At 36.1% G+C, this 18,695-nt stretch overlaps 1 protein-coding gene across 2 annotated transcripts in view; it reads left to right on the top strand.

The window, feature by feature from the left end:
• Positions 1-18,093, top strand: part of UCHL3 (ubiquitin C-terminal hydrolase L3) — a 43,558-nt gene extending 25,465 nt beyond the window's left edge. For both annotated transcript variants that reach the window (XM_027894274.1, XM_027894275.1), the window contains 3 exons: positions 13,339-13,414; positions 15,856-15,914; positions 17,210-18,093. In XM_027894274.1, the coding sequence (XP_027750075.1) occupies positions 13,339-13,414; positions 15,856-15,914; positions 17,210-17,293 (219 nt within the window). In that variant the 3' untranslated portion in view covers positions 17,294-18,093. The remainder of the gene's footprint in view (positions 1-13,338; positions 13,415-15,855; positions 15,915-17,209) is intronic.
• Positions 18,094-18,695: the final 602 nt, after the last annotated feature.

Raw genomic sequence — 18,695 nt, 5'->3', positions numbered from 1 at the left:
GAGCACACAAATCCCTGTTTCTAAAACCTGACAGGTTTGGGTGTGAGCCAAGTCGTGAACTTCTCAGCACTGTCAAACTTCTGCACTTTTAGGTATGTGCAAAAGCACAGCTCTCAGTGCCTGACAAACTTCATCCGTGATTCCTTTCAGATTTATGTGGCTCTAGGATTTAATAACTGGTCATATATAGGAATGAGTTTTGGGTTGGGGCAGATGGTAATTGCGTGAACATTTTTTTGGACCTACTCCATGAAGCTTTTAACTTCTTTATAATGTGTTGTTTGCATTACAAACAATAAACTTAATGTACTTACTGGTTTATATGACAGTAACATTCAGTTCTATTTCAGGGCTTTTGTTTTACCACTTCAGATATTTTACCTGTTATAATTTTCAGCACAAGAATATGTTTCTGTGATCTTTTCATCGTGTGAAGTTAGACTGATTCTCTCTTCTCTGCAGTTTCTAGCTGTTAATAAGTCTTGTTTGAATAGAGTCTCAAGTTATGATTTGTCTTTCATATTTAAATTGTAAATGGATCCTTTATTTGAAGATGTATATTTAACATTAATTTCATAGTAATACCGACATGTAATTCTAATTTAATTTTTTTTAAGATTTCAGTTGAATATTAAAATATAAAATTCAGTTAACATAGTATAATTTGTGCTTATTATTAAAGCAATGCATAGAATTTTCTGGCTATTGCTCTCTTGTTAATTAACCATAGTCCAGTATTAACTTTGCATTTCCAGAATTCCTATATACCTATATTTCTGAAAATTTTACTCTTAGAAATGCAGAAGTATATTTTAAATGGAGAGAAAATTTCTCTTTTTCTTAGTTGATCTCCCTAGAGGACTCACAGGAAGTAAAGGACAAAAAGATTCAATGAATGGAATTCAAAATTAGGAGAAATACTGACTAGAAATATTAAAATATTAGTTGCCTTGAACTTCATTCTATGCTATAAATTCAGTTTTGAAAACCAGCAGTCCTTTTTGGTCTCGTTACATTCAAGCAAAGGGCATTTTTAATATATTCATGTTACTTTGGCAATATTGGCCAGAAAATAAATAAGTGCCATCAATAAGAATGGTAAAATTGTAGAATTGTGGTAGAAGGGGTAATAAAAGTTTAAAAAAAAGAGTTTATAAAAAAGTTTTTCAATATTCTCGTCATCCCTGTACTTTTAAACAAGTCTTAAATTTGGTATTGGTCAAAGACTTATAAATGGTTTTATAGTAATTACACAGGAGTGTTAAAAGTTAGAATTTTTTTTGGAGCAAAAGTATACAACTAACAGCTTCCATTCAATGGAATGTATCAAAACCAGAGTAAGTTCATACTCTTATCAAGGTTTTTTGGTTTCATTTTAACTCTTTCCCAGTAAACAGGTACTATACTGCAGATTCTTGGAAGACTTAACAATCTTCTCTGTTTGTAAGCTGTCAACAGCTTAGAAAATTGTAAAATATACTGTGGTGTCTTGCCTTTTATCATGAACTGTCTAGTCAGCAAAGCTCTTAAATTTCTGCCCCACAGCAGGTTCTAATCTTACAGGTCACTCCCTCCATAGGGAGGTCTGTGGGCTGTGAGGACTTCTAGAAGCAGTTTTATTACTAATCTTTCGGAATTTCCTTAGGCTAGCTGAGAATAAATTGTTTTTAAAGCCATCTGATGTAAAATGTCTCATTTTACATCAGTTCTTCAAGAAAGAACATGGAAAAAAAAATCAGTAGTAGAGATAAATTGTAATAGCCATTAAGCTCTTGTAAGCTTCTCTTGTAGAAGAAGTATAAAAGTACTGTCATTGCTAAATTCCTCTTGATTCATGTAATTGCATTTTTGGCTTGGAAGTTTTCTGGTTTTGTCTTCTTTTATGAGGAGCTGCTGATATGTAGGGGTGGATCAGAATGCTTAAAATTAAAAAAACCAAACTGTGACAAACCTGTGGAAAACTGTTCTCTGGACAGGTTATGAGACTTGGTAACACTCCATGTTTATCTTTGAGCTCCACAGTTTCTACTGTACTTGATGCTTGCTCTTCATGAAGAATTCCTAACCCTGTCTTCGTTCTTTAAGGTCAGCAATGTGGGAGCAGAAAAAACCAATTCATTGTCCCATTCTTGATAGGAAAAAGAAAAAAAAAAAACAACAACAAAAACATAACATTATTTGCTTCAAAAATAATAAATAATACAAAGAAAGTAAATGGTTTTGACTGGCACTTCTGCATTGATTAATGAGTGAACATATTTTGTTTTTTGGAGAAGCTGTCTTAATGCTCAGTTTTCACAGCCCCTACTAGAATCATTCCACTGAATGCATAATTTGGGATATACCTCAAGGAGCTGCAGTTTCTATGCTGCCTGCATAACTTTAATGGATGCGCAAGCAGCTGGCAGGTCTCAGTGCAGAAAAGTCAGGTATCACCAATGAGTACGTTTGCTAGCAGGTCTCTGCAGGGATTGGTGCCAACATCTGTACTGTACATCTGTACTGTTAAACAGTGTGGAAGACAATAACAGGCTGACCTAATTGCAGCCTTCCAAGTACCTGAAGGGAGTCTACAAGAAAGCTGGGGAGAGACTATTTACAAGAGATGTAGTGACAGGACAAGGGGGAATGGCTTCAACATGAAAGACAGTAGGTTTAGATTAGATATTAGGAATCAGTTCTTTACTTTGAGGGTGATGAGGCACTGGAATAGGTTACTCAGAGAAGTTTGTGGATGATTGGTCCCTGGAAGTGTTCAAGTCTAGGTTAGATGAGCAAACCTGGTCTAGTGAAAGGTGTCCCTGACCACAGCAGGAGAGTTGGAACTAGATGATCTTTAAGGTCCTTTCCAACCCAAACCATCCTAACATTCTATGATTAAAACACACCCAAAAACCTACAGGCAGTGTAAAAAGATCTAAATATAGTAGAGCACCAGACATCAAAGCAGGAAAATCTGGATTGCCCTTTAGATTAGCTTCAAACAAAATGGTATTCTTCTGAGGCCAAATAAAAGCTGTGTAATTAACACAAAAGATAAACTTTATTCCTTGACAGAAGGTGAGGGGTTCTCTGAAAGGCTAAAGATGACATTGGGAAAGCAATAGTGGATGATGACATGCTAAAGGTGAGCTCCTGGTTTGACATTGTGGCCAGAAGAACTAATGTAATCCATTTTTCCATGTTCACGTGATCGCTAAGAAGGACTAGAAAGGTTGCCTTTCTACATTTAGCACAAATGTATTTAGTAAAATGTGTGAATATGTTACTTACTGTCTCTGTAGCTATAAACAGGATTGATGGAATATTTTAATCTGTTTTTCTTTTTCAGTAGTAATAAAATTGTTAAGCTTGAATGTTTGTTTTTGTTTTGTGAGTATATCTGATTCAAACAAAACTTGAACTTGTTTGGTCCTGTGGCCTGTGTGGGACAGAAGATCAAAACTAAATCATCACAATGGTCCTTTCTGGTCTTAATATATTTACTATAACTTTGTCAGTCGGAGCTGAGAGTCATTTTTAATACTTCTGTGGTCTTTCTTCTAATAGTAACAATTTGAATGGTTTAACATAGTCCTACTGCTTCCACGGATACTAAAGGGATCCTGAGTGTTAATGGCAGTACTGCCACTGGCCTGCTATTTTAGAAGAATAGGTGAAAAACTTAGGAAGTTGCATACCTCACCACGGTAAGCTTCCCTTTTCCTTTGCTTTTCTTTTATGTTAGAGGTAGAACAGTAAAGAAACTCTGGGCTCTGTTACAATAGTTATTTGATTCATTTTAGATCCCAGAGTATCACAACCTGGTTTTCCCAAATTACCAAAGAACTTTGGTTCTTTGTGTTGCTCACAGCTTTTGTAGATGTAGACAAAACTGATTCATTCTCTGTTTTCAACTGTTCCTTCCATTAGATGATCCTTAAATCCCTTCCCTCCTCACTTTCCAACAGTCTGTCTCTTGAATGAGTCAGTTAACTTGTGTTCATATTATGAAGTTCCCTGGGTGTGAATAACCTCTAGCTTATCTGATTATAAACTTGATATTTGGACGATGTCTTTGCTTATTCTCAGTGTTCCTTTGTCTTCTCGTTCAAATTCAACGCACTCTTGATTATTTGAGCAGCTAAAGGACAGTATGCTAAATAGCGGACATTTTTGCAGTTGCCTTTTTAGGGATGTTACTTCAAGTTTAAGTGGGCTAAGTATGTTCTTTTTTAATGTTTATGTAGTCGTCATCGTCCTCGCTGTCTTCACCACCATCCTCATCGCAGCCTCAGGTTAGCCACAGCAGAACGAAGGCTTCTCCATTGTGTCACTCTGCATCCCTCTCCTGGGCCAAACGTAATCATGTAGGTCCTGCAAAGGCTACCAGTCCGTCAATCCGTCTTCGTCGTTGGCGGCCCTTGATACGCCTTCCATCTGTTGGGCTTCATTCTGTTGTAAGTGTAGTCCATCTTCAGTCTTTTCTTACTCTGACACGACTGGACTTCTGCCGTGTAACTTCAGTCTTCAAGGCATCATTTTTTGTTGGGGTCTTTTCTCAATCATTCTTAGGATTTCTTTCTTCCTGTTTTTTTTTTTTTTTCTATTTTCCCCATGTCAGACAGCAAAGGTACATCATTTCATGCTTTGCTGTCCAGGTATTTTTGATTCAATACACATGCCAAATCATTTTCAAAGCATTGAGGAAGTTTGCCTTTCATATAGTGGCTTTTTCTTTTTTTTTTTTTTTTGCCATAGGCTCCACATCCAGCCTCTTCTTTTCACCTCATCTTCACGGCCTTTCATCTGGATGTGCTAAACCAAGGGGCTTCTAATTCTTTGTCACATGATATTAATTCTTCTGTGTTTGAGACCTGGTTGAAGTTCTCTTATCCTAAACCTAGTCTCCTTTTCATTCATTAAGTCTTGCTTAATGGTCCCTGGGTATTTCAGTAAAGATAAAATGTTTACTGTAATCCCAAGGGGCTGGTTACTTTCTCAGTTGGCATCTGTTTCTTTATCAAGTTTGTAGGCATACATTCTGGTTTAAGATGAAGACATTCTAATCAGAAAAGCTTGTCATCAAATGCTTATACTTTTTTCCTTCTTTGCTCGCAGACCACAAACCTATCTTGAAAATCGGGAAAAAAATTATATGCACAGAATAACCAATATTTCTAAACGGTCCTATGGCCACCAGCAGAAACACTGAACTGACAGAGTCATTTAGTCATATTTCATCCTGCTTTTAAGGAGTGATCACACTTTCAGTGCACACATGTATAAAAAGAAACTTGATATGTAGAAGTGAATGGTCTTAAATACAAAATTGGGACATTGATTTCGTTTTTATCATTCTTTGATAATGATCACATTTCACCTGTGTTACTAGAAATTCTTCATTGAGGTGTATGGGTCTTTTACTGAGGTGAAATAACTATTCTGGCTGTGGTCCAAATTATTTTCTTTTTCATTTAGATCTGTCTTTCCACATGTGGAAATCCTTAATGTTTCACTACTATGCCATTTCTTTATAGATTTTATATTTTTATCCTGATATATATCCTAAGATGAGACCTTTTCCCAGACTCTCTTCATGCAAATAATAACTACTATTATTAAGTATCAAGCTCTCTTGTAGTATTCAGAAGTATGGAACATTCTTGATGTTATCATTTGGAGCTAGTTAAATACCTTGGGACTTGAGGAGGCGTGGAGTTAAACACAGAGTTAATTTCTCCCCAACTCACGCTTCTTCCTCCCCCATTTAATATTTATTTCATTGACATTGACAAACATCTGACTTTTATCCTGGGGATTTTCTTGTTTTGCAAAGCGTGGAAAATTCTATGACATATTTCTGTAATTTGAAACTGAATTCGTGTATGAATTTGACTTTTATAAGCTTGTTGTTAACAAAAGACTTTTTGAGAAAGACTTGGGCTTGAGTGTGCCTGCCTAGAACGAAAGCATTAATTGACCATGAGTTTACTTCAACAGTAAATAAATGGTGACTTATCTAAAGATGGACATCACAGTGTAACCTGTCATGATTATAGCAAAGAACAAGTAGAGGGTTTTAATTACTAAAGAAAATGTCTAAATCAATTCCTCATCCATTAGCAATGAACATTTGCTTTAAAAATGTTTTTTAAAAATTATAAAGTAAGTAGCCTTCAATACAACTGTATTTGGCAAAACAGAAGCTTACCACTAAAAAGTTTTATAATATTACTTAACTCCCCTGAGATCCTGTCTTCATCTGACAGATTAAAATTGTAAGGCCTGTATGTAAAGATTTATCACTGAATACCACATAGTTTGATGTGTGTTGGTAACTAAATTGCTCTCATCTTTACACTTTTGTATAACCTTTTGTATAACCTTTACACTTTTGTATATGCCTTTCCAAGAAAATTTAAGAATGCACAACTTAGATGTAAATTAGTTTAATATGCAAGAAACCAGACAGCATTTTTGGCAATAAAGCTGCCTCAGGAGGCTTGATAAAATTTGAATGACAAGGTAGTATTTATTGTCCTGTCAACAAATATTATTAGTGCAGCTCTGATCATTCCGCTAGAGGTACAAAGAGGCTGAATTGGTCTCAGCATTGTATGAGACCAATCTGTGAGAAATATATAGGCATTCTAATATTGCTTTTATCAAGAAATCCGTACTCTTAAAGGGGGAGAGGAGAAAACATGCTGTATATTGTGTTTAAAATAGAGTTGAACTTTCTCGTAGTTCTAAGTACATTTCTACTAGTAAAACATTGACGGACAGGCAGTAGATTGTTTCAAAATTTAGAGTGAAAGTCTTGATGCTGGGTGACTCTATTTATGCTCCTTAAATAAAAGCACTTTCCCTACTTGAAAACTTTCCTTGACTTCGGTGGTAGTTGACCTTGGACACAGGTGCCCACCAAGCTGCTTTATCACTCCCCTTCCCAGCAGGCCAGGGCTGAGAGAAAATAAGATGGAAAAAAAATTCATGTCAAGATAAAGTCAGTTTAATAAAGCAAAAGCTTCACATGAAAGCAAAGGAAAACAAAAGGTTTATTCTCTACTTCCCATCAGCAGGCAATGTCCAGCCGCTTCCTGCGAAGTATGCATAGTGGTTGGTCAGGAAGACAAATATCGTAAAAACGAATGCCCACCCCCCCTTTTCCTCCTCCTTTCTGTTAGCTTTTATTGCTGAGCAGATGTCAGAGAGCATGGAATATCCCTTTGGTCAGCTGTCCTGGCTATGACCCCTCCCAAGATCTTGCCCACCCCCAGATGGAGTGTCAGAGAGACAGTGCTGATGCTGTGCCAGCACTGCTCAGCAGTACCCAAAGCACTGGTGTGTTACCAACACTCTTCCAGCTACCGATGTAGAGCACAGCACTGTGAGGGCTGCTGTGGGGAAAATTAACTCCATCTCAGCCAGACCCAATACGCCTTTTTAGAGTAGGTGTCCAGATGAATTAAGAACATGTAATAGAAGGGAAAAAAAAATCAAAAATACTGTCCTAAAATGTTCTATACAAATCTGATAAATTGCAGTAGAAGTGGCAAATTTTTAAGCTAAAGTAACAACCTGCTTCATTAGTAATGCTGAGTTTTCCTCACTCCTTGCAATTTTCTCTTGTTCTTCTAGCTTATCTGTTCTTTTAGTGTCTTTGCTTGCCTTTCATTTTGCTGCCTTTTAAATGTCAAGCTAATTTCCTAATTCTGTGAATCTTTTATACAGTTTTCAAATTTGAAAACCTGCTTGTTGTTTTTTCCCATTTACTTTCTAAATCAGACTGAAGTTTCTGTTCTTTAAAGAAAAAAAAACAGGAAGTACCTATTTAGAGCAGCATACTGCTGAATACTTTCTTATGAATCTAAAATGTGTTTCTGTAAGTATTCTGTATCCAGATACTCTGATCCTTCATAGAACTGATCTATGACTTTCACTTTCTTGCTTGATGTCCTCCCATTCAAAATCAGATGCTACTGATCCAATAGCTTGGAATTATACCTCACCTGACACTTGAGTATTCTAGCTGTGGTTGGGGACACAGAGGTAGTAATAAGCTCGAGAGAGCTTGTCTACCATGGCAGCAGACCAGAAAAATACTAAGGCAGTGCTTGGCAAAGGAACTTCTTTTCCATTTTTGTGCCAGCACTCAAGACAGTCCCTCAGCAGCTTTCTCACAGGAATTCTTTTTCATTATTCTGGGCATGGGATACTTTGAGCTGTGCATGTTCAACTGTGAAACTCCAGAGCTTTTCAGTACCATAAACTCACTGCGGTATACTGAGCATGAATAGAGGTGTCACTGTTTTGTAAGAATGAGCCAGAAATAATCTTGCTAAAACTTGTGATCATCATTCCAGTGGTCTTTGTTTTAATTGCAATACTTCAACCAAGATTCAATTCCTTCCGCAGTCCTACACAATATATTTGCCCAAGCATGTTCCATGCTGCAAAATGGAAAATACAGATGCCTAATCTACCCAATAGCGATTGCATCACTTTTTCCCCTTTACTTCAGAATTTATTGAATCTAAACCATACGTTGTGTAAACTTCATTTTTGGATATGTTTTTCTTTGCCTTCTTGTAACTCCTTGTGAGTGAATTTGTATATTTAAATTCCCAAGGTTTTTCTTCTCAGTCTGCAGTTACTTTTGTCATGATTTTTCAGTTGGATGTGTCTGAAATTTTTTATTCCTCAAGATTCTGCAAAATTGTCTTTTCCTTATCAGTATTTAGTGCTCTTCTTCCAGAACCCAGCAGACTCCTGATGCCATTTTCTTAACACAAATGGTTGTTTTTTCCTTTCCCAGTCACTACTTATATTGCAAAGCATTCTACTAAACTGGTTTGTGAGGCTTCTTTCTTTGTATCTTTTTCTACAAAGCAAGTGTAAGGAAATAGTAAAAATAAAAGATTTAGTTGGAAAAAGCCTGAAATCTGTCATGTACCATTGAATCTGCTTTTATAATGTGGTCTTTCATAAATAAATTTTAAGCAGGATGTGGTGAGGTTTGTTCAGTACATCCCTGAGAGGAAGACAATTTCTTTTTCCCAATTGTGAGTTTGTCCCAGAAACGCAGCTTTAGGGAAAAGAAACCGGTTATACATCAAATTTTATGAACAGTTTTGTTTTAACTTAGCAACATTTGAAGATCAATGGATTTCAAATGTATGAAAATTGAATATTGTCTTTTGGATTGGGTTAATGGTCAAAGTGCATTAGCAAGATAAACTTGAGGAATTATACTTGATTAGACAGGTTGATATGGTTAAACAAACAGTGATGGGGTGTATAATTGAGTTTCTGAAGTTTAATGCAACAACTGGAAAGAAGACTGCTTTAGTTCATGAGGAGAGTTTCATGGAGTAGTGAAAGGTAAAATTAAAGGAATTTCTCAGTACAAGAAGGAGTAGGAAATATAGTTAAAACTTCAGAAAGTGCCATTGTAATTACTGATTTGAAACTGCTAGTGAAGAGGAGAGGAAGGAATGTAGATGTTCTGTTTCAACAGCATCAACTAACGAGTATTGACCTGAGACAAGTCAATTAAAATTGACTTCTCACAGCAGTCAGCAATTGTTTATTATTCAATTTGAATGTATAGCTTAGCAGAGAAAGCAGTCAAATCCTCTGAAAAACTGAGACTCGGTCATTTAAGTGCTTTTAATGTGGTATTCAAAATTAGAGGGCACAACAGCCTTGGCTGTCACTTTTGTATGTGAGACTCAGTATTCAAGAAGATATGCTCCAATATTGTCATTGAACATTACCTCAGTTACTTGAATAAAAATTACAGTTGAGATTATGTTCTCAGAACTATCACTTTGAGTGCTTAACTTTCTGTATTTTTCTTCTTTAAATCAGTTTCAGGTCTTCTGGTCTTTATTTTTCAGGGTGGATTTTCTTTTGAAGAAGTAAATTGGAAAAGTGATGTCTACTAACCCATACTACCAACACTTATTTCTTATATTAAGGTTGCAACCATAACATAAGTTTCTGTAAGCTATCCAAGATGCTGGTATTTGTCCTCCTTCTATCTTTTCTGGATGGGAAAAAAAAAATACAGATTTTCTTCACTGTGTGCTACGGCACTTCAGAAGGCTTGAAAAATGATCTTGAATCCCCCAGGTTAGTTCCAAATCCTGATTAGACAATCATCTTATTTAGACTCCTGTGTCTTTCTCTTTCCTTGTGGTTTATACCTAGATGTAGTCCTTCAATCCTTTTGCACACTAAGTGGACTTCTAAGTGAAAAAATCTAGAGGAACAGGTCATTGCAACACTTGACTGATGTTTGTGTCACTGAGGTCTTTGACCAGAAGAGTAGTCAAGAGAAAATCCTCACTGTTCTGAAAAATACTATGTAGGGATGAACGTGCAGGCAAACTTCTTAAAGATATGTTCTCTTGTTCTCTTAAGCATTCACACAGACAGTTTTTATTAGGAACTTGAAAACTTGGCCAAAGGTGTAGCTTTTCAAGGAGACCACAAAAGACATCTCCCTGGAGCCACCATTCCCTCTTTTTTCCATTCCTTTGAAATTTAAAATCTACTGGTTCAAGTGTTAGGATTTCCAGAGCTTCCCAGTGAAATAAAAATTGGTCTGACTAGGCTTCTTTTTGGGGGGTGGGGGGGATGTTTGTGTGCTCATGCACACATATGTTTAGGGTTTTTTCTCTAAGGAGGGGAGAGGTGGGGGGATTTTGAATCAGATTCATCACATTAGGAAAGTTTAGTCCAGTTACTCGTTTGTCTAAGTTACAAGCAACATATTTTTATAATATAAAGTTTTAGGTCATCATGACTGTTCAGACCCACTATGCTTATGATTATGCAAATAATTCTGTGTTAAAAGTACTGAAATAATTTTTCAAGAAATGTAAAAGATCTACTTTACTACTATCTAGACTAGATGAAAAGAAATCACAAGAGAAGGAGAATGCCTACATTAGAACATATGGTAGAAACTTTAATAATGGCATGGTACTTTCATTCTCTCAGGCTGGGGAATTAAAAATGTAAAACCACAACATTTCTCACGGGTTGTGTCAGTAGCACAATGAAAGCATGTTATTTAGATTAGTCATGTACAAAAACTCAGCAGGATTCTATAGGAGTTTGTCTCTAAACTCTGTGAAAAGTTAATCACGCTTTTTTTGATGGCTTCCCTATCTGTCTTCTTTCTGTATACAGGCTCCACATTCCAAGCATGCCAATTGTGTCTCTCTGTAGAAAGGATGTTTATTAAAATTTGACAGAGAACCTACCCTCAAAATGGTCAAAGGGGCAACTATATCTTGTCCTAACTATGATCAAAATCAAATGCTAACCTGTCAAAATCCTTTGAAATAGTGATACTTTGTGCTCTTCTACTTCATGTCACTTTGAGCCCAGGTAGAGTATGTTCAGCTTTTAAATGCAAAGCCATTTCCTTCCTAAAGTGAGACTAACTGGTGTGGTCTTCCCCTAACCCTGAAATTCCTTAAGCCTAGATTTCTGAATTGGTAGGTTTAATTGATAAGTGAACATGTGTGAAGAGGGAATTAGTTGACAATGTGGGATTTTACAAAGATGCTCAGCTTTGCCTGCGTGCACATTTTTGTCACACTACAGTTTAGATGTCTGTAAAAAGCTGGTTGATCAGTGGGAGTAACAACAAGATTCCATTGGTTGTTAGCAACTGTCTTGTGTGGTTTTCAGGAAGTTAGAAAACCTGTGGTCCTTTGAGGTTTGCAACTGGGGTATGCAAGTTCTTGTTTTTCCTAAGCCCTGGCTCTATTTGGCCTTCTGTAAAACAAAATTATCAAAGGCCATTTCGCTTAGGCTGCTTTGAGTTCTGGTGGGAAGGTCCTCTTGTCCCTTTTGATAGCTGCTTCATCTTCAGTGGCTGGAATGTTCTTTCTCCATTTTAGGCTCTATGAAGCAGTGATGAAACAGGGTATTTGGGCCTTTCACGCTTTAGCTGGTCACGGAGGTAAATCTCAAATGAGAGTGAGGGGAGATTGGGTGGGTTTTTATTTTTATTTTTCTCTCATTTAGAGCTTGCTATATAGAATTTCTGCAAACTGATGGTAGCTCCTCTGTAATGTTGTGTTCTTTGCCCTTCTTGATATATTAAAGGACTAATGGTGGCTTCTTGTCCTTTGCTGTATTTTTTTGGTTGTTTGCTAAACTTCTTCAGTTTATGTCATCTTTTTAAGTCTTTTCTCATGACCTCAGGAAAAAGGAACCTTTAGCCCTGTGTTGAAAAGATTATGTGACTATAAGATTCTACAACACATTTTACATTCTAATTTGTTTCTGGCAAATTTTTACACTTTTGGGATCTTTTAAGGCTAGCAGTAATTACAGGATGAAAGAAAATGGCATGAAACATATTTTCACACGAGTCACATTCTTGATAATGAAGAAAACCTGAGGTGCTTTTTCCCATTCGCTCAAAATAGTATCACTTAAAATTGTGGATTGAAGTTCAGATGCAGACTGGACAGAACGATGAGGAATTAACACCATCAATTGCTGTTGAACACAACTGTGGTGATGCTCCTTTTGGCTCAGAAGTTCGAAAACTACTGCTCAGTGGACGCTGGGAATGTGTGTTGGTGGAGCACTAGGTGCTGTGCATGCCCAGTGTTCTTCTGAAAAAACTTTTGCTTGCTGTAGTTGGCAGAGCAGTGCTGGGTTAGATAGATCTTTACCAACTGTAACCATTTTTTATGTTATGCCACTTCGTGCTGTCACTGCACTTCAGTCCATTCTGGGTACAATTACTATGATGCCTCTTTGAAAATTCAGTCTAGGCTCCTCTGGTTGTTTTCTTTCCTCGCCCACCTAAGATGTGTAAGCTGTTTCTTTTGAATGCCTGTGGAGAGGGAACAGGTTAACTCAACTCTGCTTGGCTTAGGAGGAAAAAAATATTTTGACCAAGTGAATATTTTCAGTACTAAAATGTTACAGGTTTCAGAGTTGAGCCCTACATCACTTTATTGTGGGAGATGGGTTGGTGAAGGAATTGCTATTTATATGGGTATCTGGTTTGGATGTTAATGTATTTGAGCAGATTCTACTTTTAATTCAGTAATGAAAAATAGGGTTTTTGTGTAGAGGTATAATTGGAAATACTTCCAGATACTTTACTGCGTGTATTCTTACTGGTCTGTGCATTGCAGACAGGTTCTTCATATTGCAAAATGATCTGCACTGTGACTTCTGCCATTCTGTATAGATCCAGACTCACTTGTGATTTCTCTCGTCCAAGTGTTTTGCATATTATGATGATATGTGCTCATTAACTATATTGTGATAAGAGTTTTAGTGAACACAATTTCTTTTTGTCTTGTCTTGCAGGCACCAAGTATAGATGAAAAAGTAGATCTTCACTTTATTGCATTAGTTAATGTAGGTGGTCATCTCTATGAATTGGGTAAGAACACATTTTTATCCACTCTCTCCATTTGTTTGAAACAAATGCAAGTAGTGATGCTGTTAACTGTCAAAGTTTAAGAGAGATTTCCTGATGTTATATAGGACTTAGGTTCTTTTCAGCTGCATGTTAGGGTCTGGGGGTTTCTGTCAAACAATTGTAGCCTTCTTCCCCTTTTTTTTTTTTTTTTTTTTTGGTTCTCTTTCCCTCAACTCCCTCCTATTAAGATAAACTGGTGCACAATACTAGACTGCCTTAAAACTTCTGTTGTGATTTATAAGGACAAGAAGCAAGAAAGAACTGAAGAACACCCAAAGTTTCATAGGAAACTAGTTATATTTATGTCTCTGCATTGTTTGTATTAAATTAACTGTATGCTGCTTTAGAAGTGTTAGCTGTACTATTAAGTAGCATGATACAGTTTAAACTGCAAGTGTAAATAATAATAGATATTAATATTCTGCAACTAATTTTTAATAGGCTGGTCATTTGTTTCCTCTACTTTTTTGTGGTCATTAGACAGTTCACTGTAGAACCGTAGTCTTTATTTTCTGAATTACAGCTCTTTTCCCCCCTTCTTCAGATTGTGTAGCACTTCAGTTCTGCTCTGATATTCTCTAGTGACTCCAATTTTAAATATGTTGCTGGGCAACTAGGTTTTGCTACTGGCTCTTCAGAAAACCAGCAAGTAGATCAGCATTTAAAAACTGCAAGTTGCTGGTCTTTCCTATCATAATTTTGCAGTATTTTATGATGATAACATTTTCATCATTTGAAAATCAACACATAATTAAGCAATGCCCTTAACAGGTGGTAACTAATCACAGGCAGGGGCATAAGCAGTATATAAGAAGTGCTTGTGTTAATATTAAGTTGATCTAAGGGATAAGTTATGAACCATAGGGACACAGTTCTGTATTTTATGATGCTATGTGTCTGTCAGTGAACTAAATCAAAAAGGTACGTACTGTAGGATGCAATATAAATGTGTTATGACAAAATTTCAAGGCATGGTGAATGGCTTGCTCTTCTTTTAGTGGTGTGCTATTTCCATAATATGTTTTCATTGCCTATTAATTTACTCTGCTTGAAATGCAAACTACATACTTTGATGACCATGTTCAGCTATTTTCTGTAGGTATGATGCAAGATAAAATCCATTTGAATTTTTTTTCTTAAAATTAAAAAAAAAAATAGAAAAAGAAGAGGCATTTAGCTCTGCTGTACAGTGGAATGCCAGTAGTACTATTTTGTTGTTCTTAAAATAACTTCTTTCTGTACTGGCGGAAGGAAGCAAAAAAAACAAACTGAAAAGTAGGAAAATGGGAGAAGGTTTTTCAATTGATTCACTGGCTTCAGTCACTGTGGGCAGCATGTGGGCTTTGGAAGGCAGAAAATGCTAAGGAAGCACATGGATGCTAAATGCTTGTGATGTTTTTGCCATAGAAAACAGGTTATTTATAGGCACATGAAATTAAAATGATGTTCTGCCAAGATGTATGTAAAAAGCCCCAAGAATAAATCAAACTTAACTTGCAGCAGTTCAGGGCATTCAGTTCTGTTTCCTTGGCCTTTTCTGAGGGTTTTGCATTGTTGTATCTTCAGTCATCGTTGTTACAATATTGAACAATCTCATGCAAACTGCTCGTGCAAATCCAAAAGTCTGGAGTTTGGAAGTATGGCATCTTTGGAGAGGGAAAGGTCTTTTACAGGGAGAACAGAGCCAAAAGGGATTTGGTCCAGCAAATACTGAGGATATCCTGATATATGTTTTCCTACTGTTAACTCTTTGAAAGTAACCTTAAACATGTTTCTATGAATGAAATTATTTTTCAAATGCAGATAATGATACCATTATTATATTGCAAATGGGAGAAAAAATAACTATAACTCTTTTTAAATGCTATGAAAGTACATAATACTTAGAGCTTCTGGACTTGTTTGCTAATTTATTTTAAATGAGAGAAACATTTCAGATATGCCAGACTCTTCAAACTGGTAGGTTTGTTACTCTGTTCTTTAATGGAGTCCCTGATCACAGCTGTCAAAGGCCACAGATGTACAGCTGTCTGTCTGAGTAAACCCATCAAGCGTAGTTGAAATTTTTCTACTCTACTTGAAAAAGTAGAAGCACTATACCAGCAGTAAAACAATAGCAACTTACAGCCTTGAAGCCTTCAAATAAAATATTAGAAAAATATTTCATGGTTTGGACTATTTTTTCATGTAACAGACTGTACGTAATGATACTGATTGAAGCAGTCAGCGGTGGAGGAGAGATCAGGGAAAAGCTAGCTGCATGTGTGATTACTTTTTGAAAAATGAAATAGTATTTTTGAAAGTGAAGTACAAAAAAATCTGTTCAAATAGTTTTAACTGGGAAAATGAAGCTTTTATAATCTTATAAATGTGTTGTTCAATCCTGCTTTGTCTTTCAACAGATGGGCGCAAGCCATTTCCAATAAACCATGGGGAAACCAGTGACGATTCCTTTTTAGAGGTAGGAATAGAGAACCTTCTGAAATGGGCTTATAAAAAAATATAAAAAAATCTTGCTGTATTTCCACAAAATTTATAGTATACATATATATGAAAATACTGTACAAGTCTTGCTGTATTTATGGTTGGATGAGAAATAGAGTGAGTGGGATGGTAAGACAAAATTAGTTTTACTCAGTTCTAAAAACAGATATTTTGGAACACGCATGTTGTACTCTGGATGACAGAGTATTGTAACATAAATGTCAGAAAGGTTGACTATAACAGAAAATCAGATTGACTTGTCTTCTGTGCTGAGATTTGCATATACCCCTGCTCCTTTCAAGTACACAAGACGAAGTTATCAGATTGAAAACTTAAAATTTTTCATTCTCTTTCCCTTGGTTTAGGTATAGTTTGATAAGTATCATACTAGACAGAAGTTGATTTCTTTTCTGGGTCTTGCTAATAATCGTTCTCAAGTTTCATAGCTTCTTTTTGGTGCTTACTTTTGTCAGGAGCTGTTCAGCTGAGAAATTAATTGGAAAGGGATACACTCTGTTCAGAGGATGACTGTCATCCCCACAGAGTGATACAAAGTTGAAGTTGAGAGAAAGCAATGCATAGATCTGACTATTATGGTATCCAGACTGGATTAGCATTACAAAAAACCCAGAAAAACTAAAAACAAACAAAAACCAAAACAATTTTATAGTCGAGTAGCATAGACTAATGTCCATAAAGCTTGCATACAGTTTCTGTTTGGACAGGGGGAGAAGTTGGATAAAGCTTTCCTTATTTCATATGTGGCTTTTTTCTGATTTACTGATAACATGTGTTCTCCAGATTGCACCCTAAAGCTAGATGGAGTTACTTAAGATCTTTCAGTTACCCCACACAGCTTAGATTCATCTTGAAACAAAGGAAAAATTTCTGAATGCAGAGCACTAGTCAAGGCAAACTTCAGAGTTGCATTTAGAAAGTCAGACAAGCAACACATCTGTTGCACAAAGTAATATTCAGTCAACAAACAAAAATTGTTTCTAAGGTTCTGCATAAAACTTTTGCTAGTTTAGGCTGCCCATATGAGCACTGAAAATAATCTTGAATAGTGGTAACTCACCTCAGAAATACAGTTTATGTAGATTTGTGTCACTGTTTAGTAAACCTTCATGGAAAGGTCCATTTTGAGCATAGTTTGTATAAAACGTATATTCATATTTCAGTTTTGTTGTTTGTTTTTTTTTTTTTTTAATAAATATGATTTATATTGGGTTTAATTTTGGTTTTTTTTTCATTTGTACTTTTTTTCCCTAGGATGCAATAGAAGTTTGCAAGAAATTCATGGAACGTGACCCAGAAGAATTAAGATTTAATGCAATTGCACTGTCTGCAGCTTAAAAGCCTTTTCCAGTGAGACTATTGCAATGTATTTTAACAATAAACTGTTGCCATATGTTAATAATACAAATTTTGATACTTCCCTAATGTGTTGATTAATCGTAGCATACGTGGAAAAAACTTTGCATTTGTCCTTGCTATATTTTGCTGCTTGTTCCTACAGCAACTTTGGGTATTTATATACAAGCATGCATTTTGTGCAAGATTTCTATGTGGTGGGTTTTTTCCCTTCCACCCCCTTAAAATTTTCAGAAATTACTATCTGTGATGTTTCATCATGATAACGATGAGCTAGTTCAGAGCAGGATTATTGTTTGTATCATTAACAGATAACATTCTGAGTGGAGTATATGGTATGTTAATGAGTGAAAACTTGGAATATGAGGCTATCTCCATCTTTTATTTATAATGGTGCAAGAATACTCTAAGAACTTCTTCAAGTGAATCCAATGACAAAGACATTTTTTTCAGTGCATTATTTATAAATAAATATATGGAAGAAAAAAAGCAGAAAAAGGACTGTTCTTCCTGTTGGTGAGCACTAACATTTTGAAATTATCCTAATGTTTACATTTTGAATAAAACTTGTTTGTTTCTCAAGCCTAATAATGTTAATAAATTGTCAAAAAGCTTTAGTTAAACCAATGTTTGCTATTTGTATACGTGGAAAAACAATGTGCATTTTTGCCCCGGAAAAGGCACACTGACTAGTTCAAATGGTAGGACTGTGGAGGGCACACACAGATGAATACAGCAATGTGAAGTCTCTCACCTAACTGAAATAAATTATAGAAAAGTAATAATTGTTGTAATGAATTTTTGTTTACCAAGAACAGAAACAGACTATAGATTTTAAAGTAGCTGTGATGGTCATATACTTTTCTCCCTTTTAGGAATATCTATTGTAAATTTGTCCGGTGGCATTACTGGTTGCTATGTGATACCCTTCCCCTGTGCCATCCTTCTCACCCCACCCACTAGATCTTAAGGTGCCGTTGCCCAATTTTTATACCTGAATTAGTAGCATTGTGGTTGTTTTGGGTCTGTTTTGTTGTTTGGGGTTTGTTTGGGTTTTTTTGGCTAAGCAATCTTATACTTTAGGATTCTTGCGAAGGTTGGTTTTCGTTAATGTGCATGTTGTTTACGTTCCAGAGAAATATTCCTTATTCGTTCCTTAAAAGTGGAATAGTTTAGGTTTGCTTCCAATCAAACCCACTGCCAAAGGAAACTGAACCCTCTGTGTCCCAGAGGGTGCTCTCATTCTCTGTCAATTGTCATTGCAGGAAAAATGAATGGGTTTATGCCACAAGCAGTCTGGCAGAGTTTTCCTTCTTCATGGAAAAGAAAGAGGCCTGAGAGTCTGTCTTATCACTTAAGAGCATCTCTCTAAAACATGTCACCT

Source organism: Empidonax traillii, unplaced genomic scaffold, assembly GCF_003031625.1.
Source record: "Empidonax traillii isolate 1590-97213 ecotype Southwest subspecies unplaced genomic scaffold, ASM303162v1 scaffold423:size1405600, whole genome shotgun sequence".
Taxonomy (NCBI): Eukaryota; Metazoa; Chordata; class Aves; order Passeriformes; family Tyrannidae; genus Empidonax; species Empidonax traillii.
Note: the sequence above shows the minus strand (reverse complement) of the source record. Positions and strands in the feature narration are given on the sequence as shown.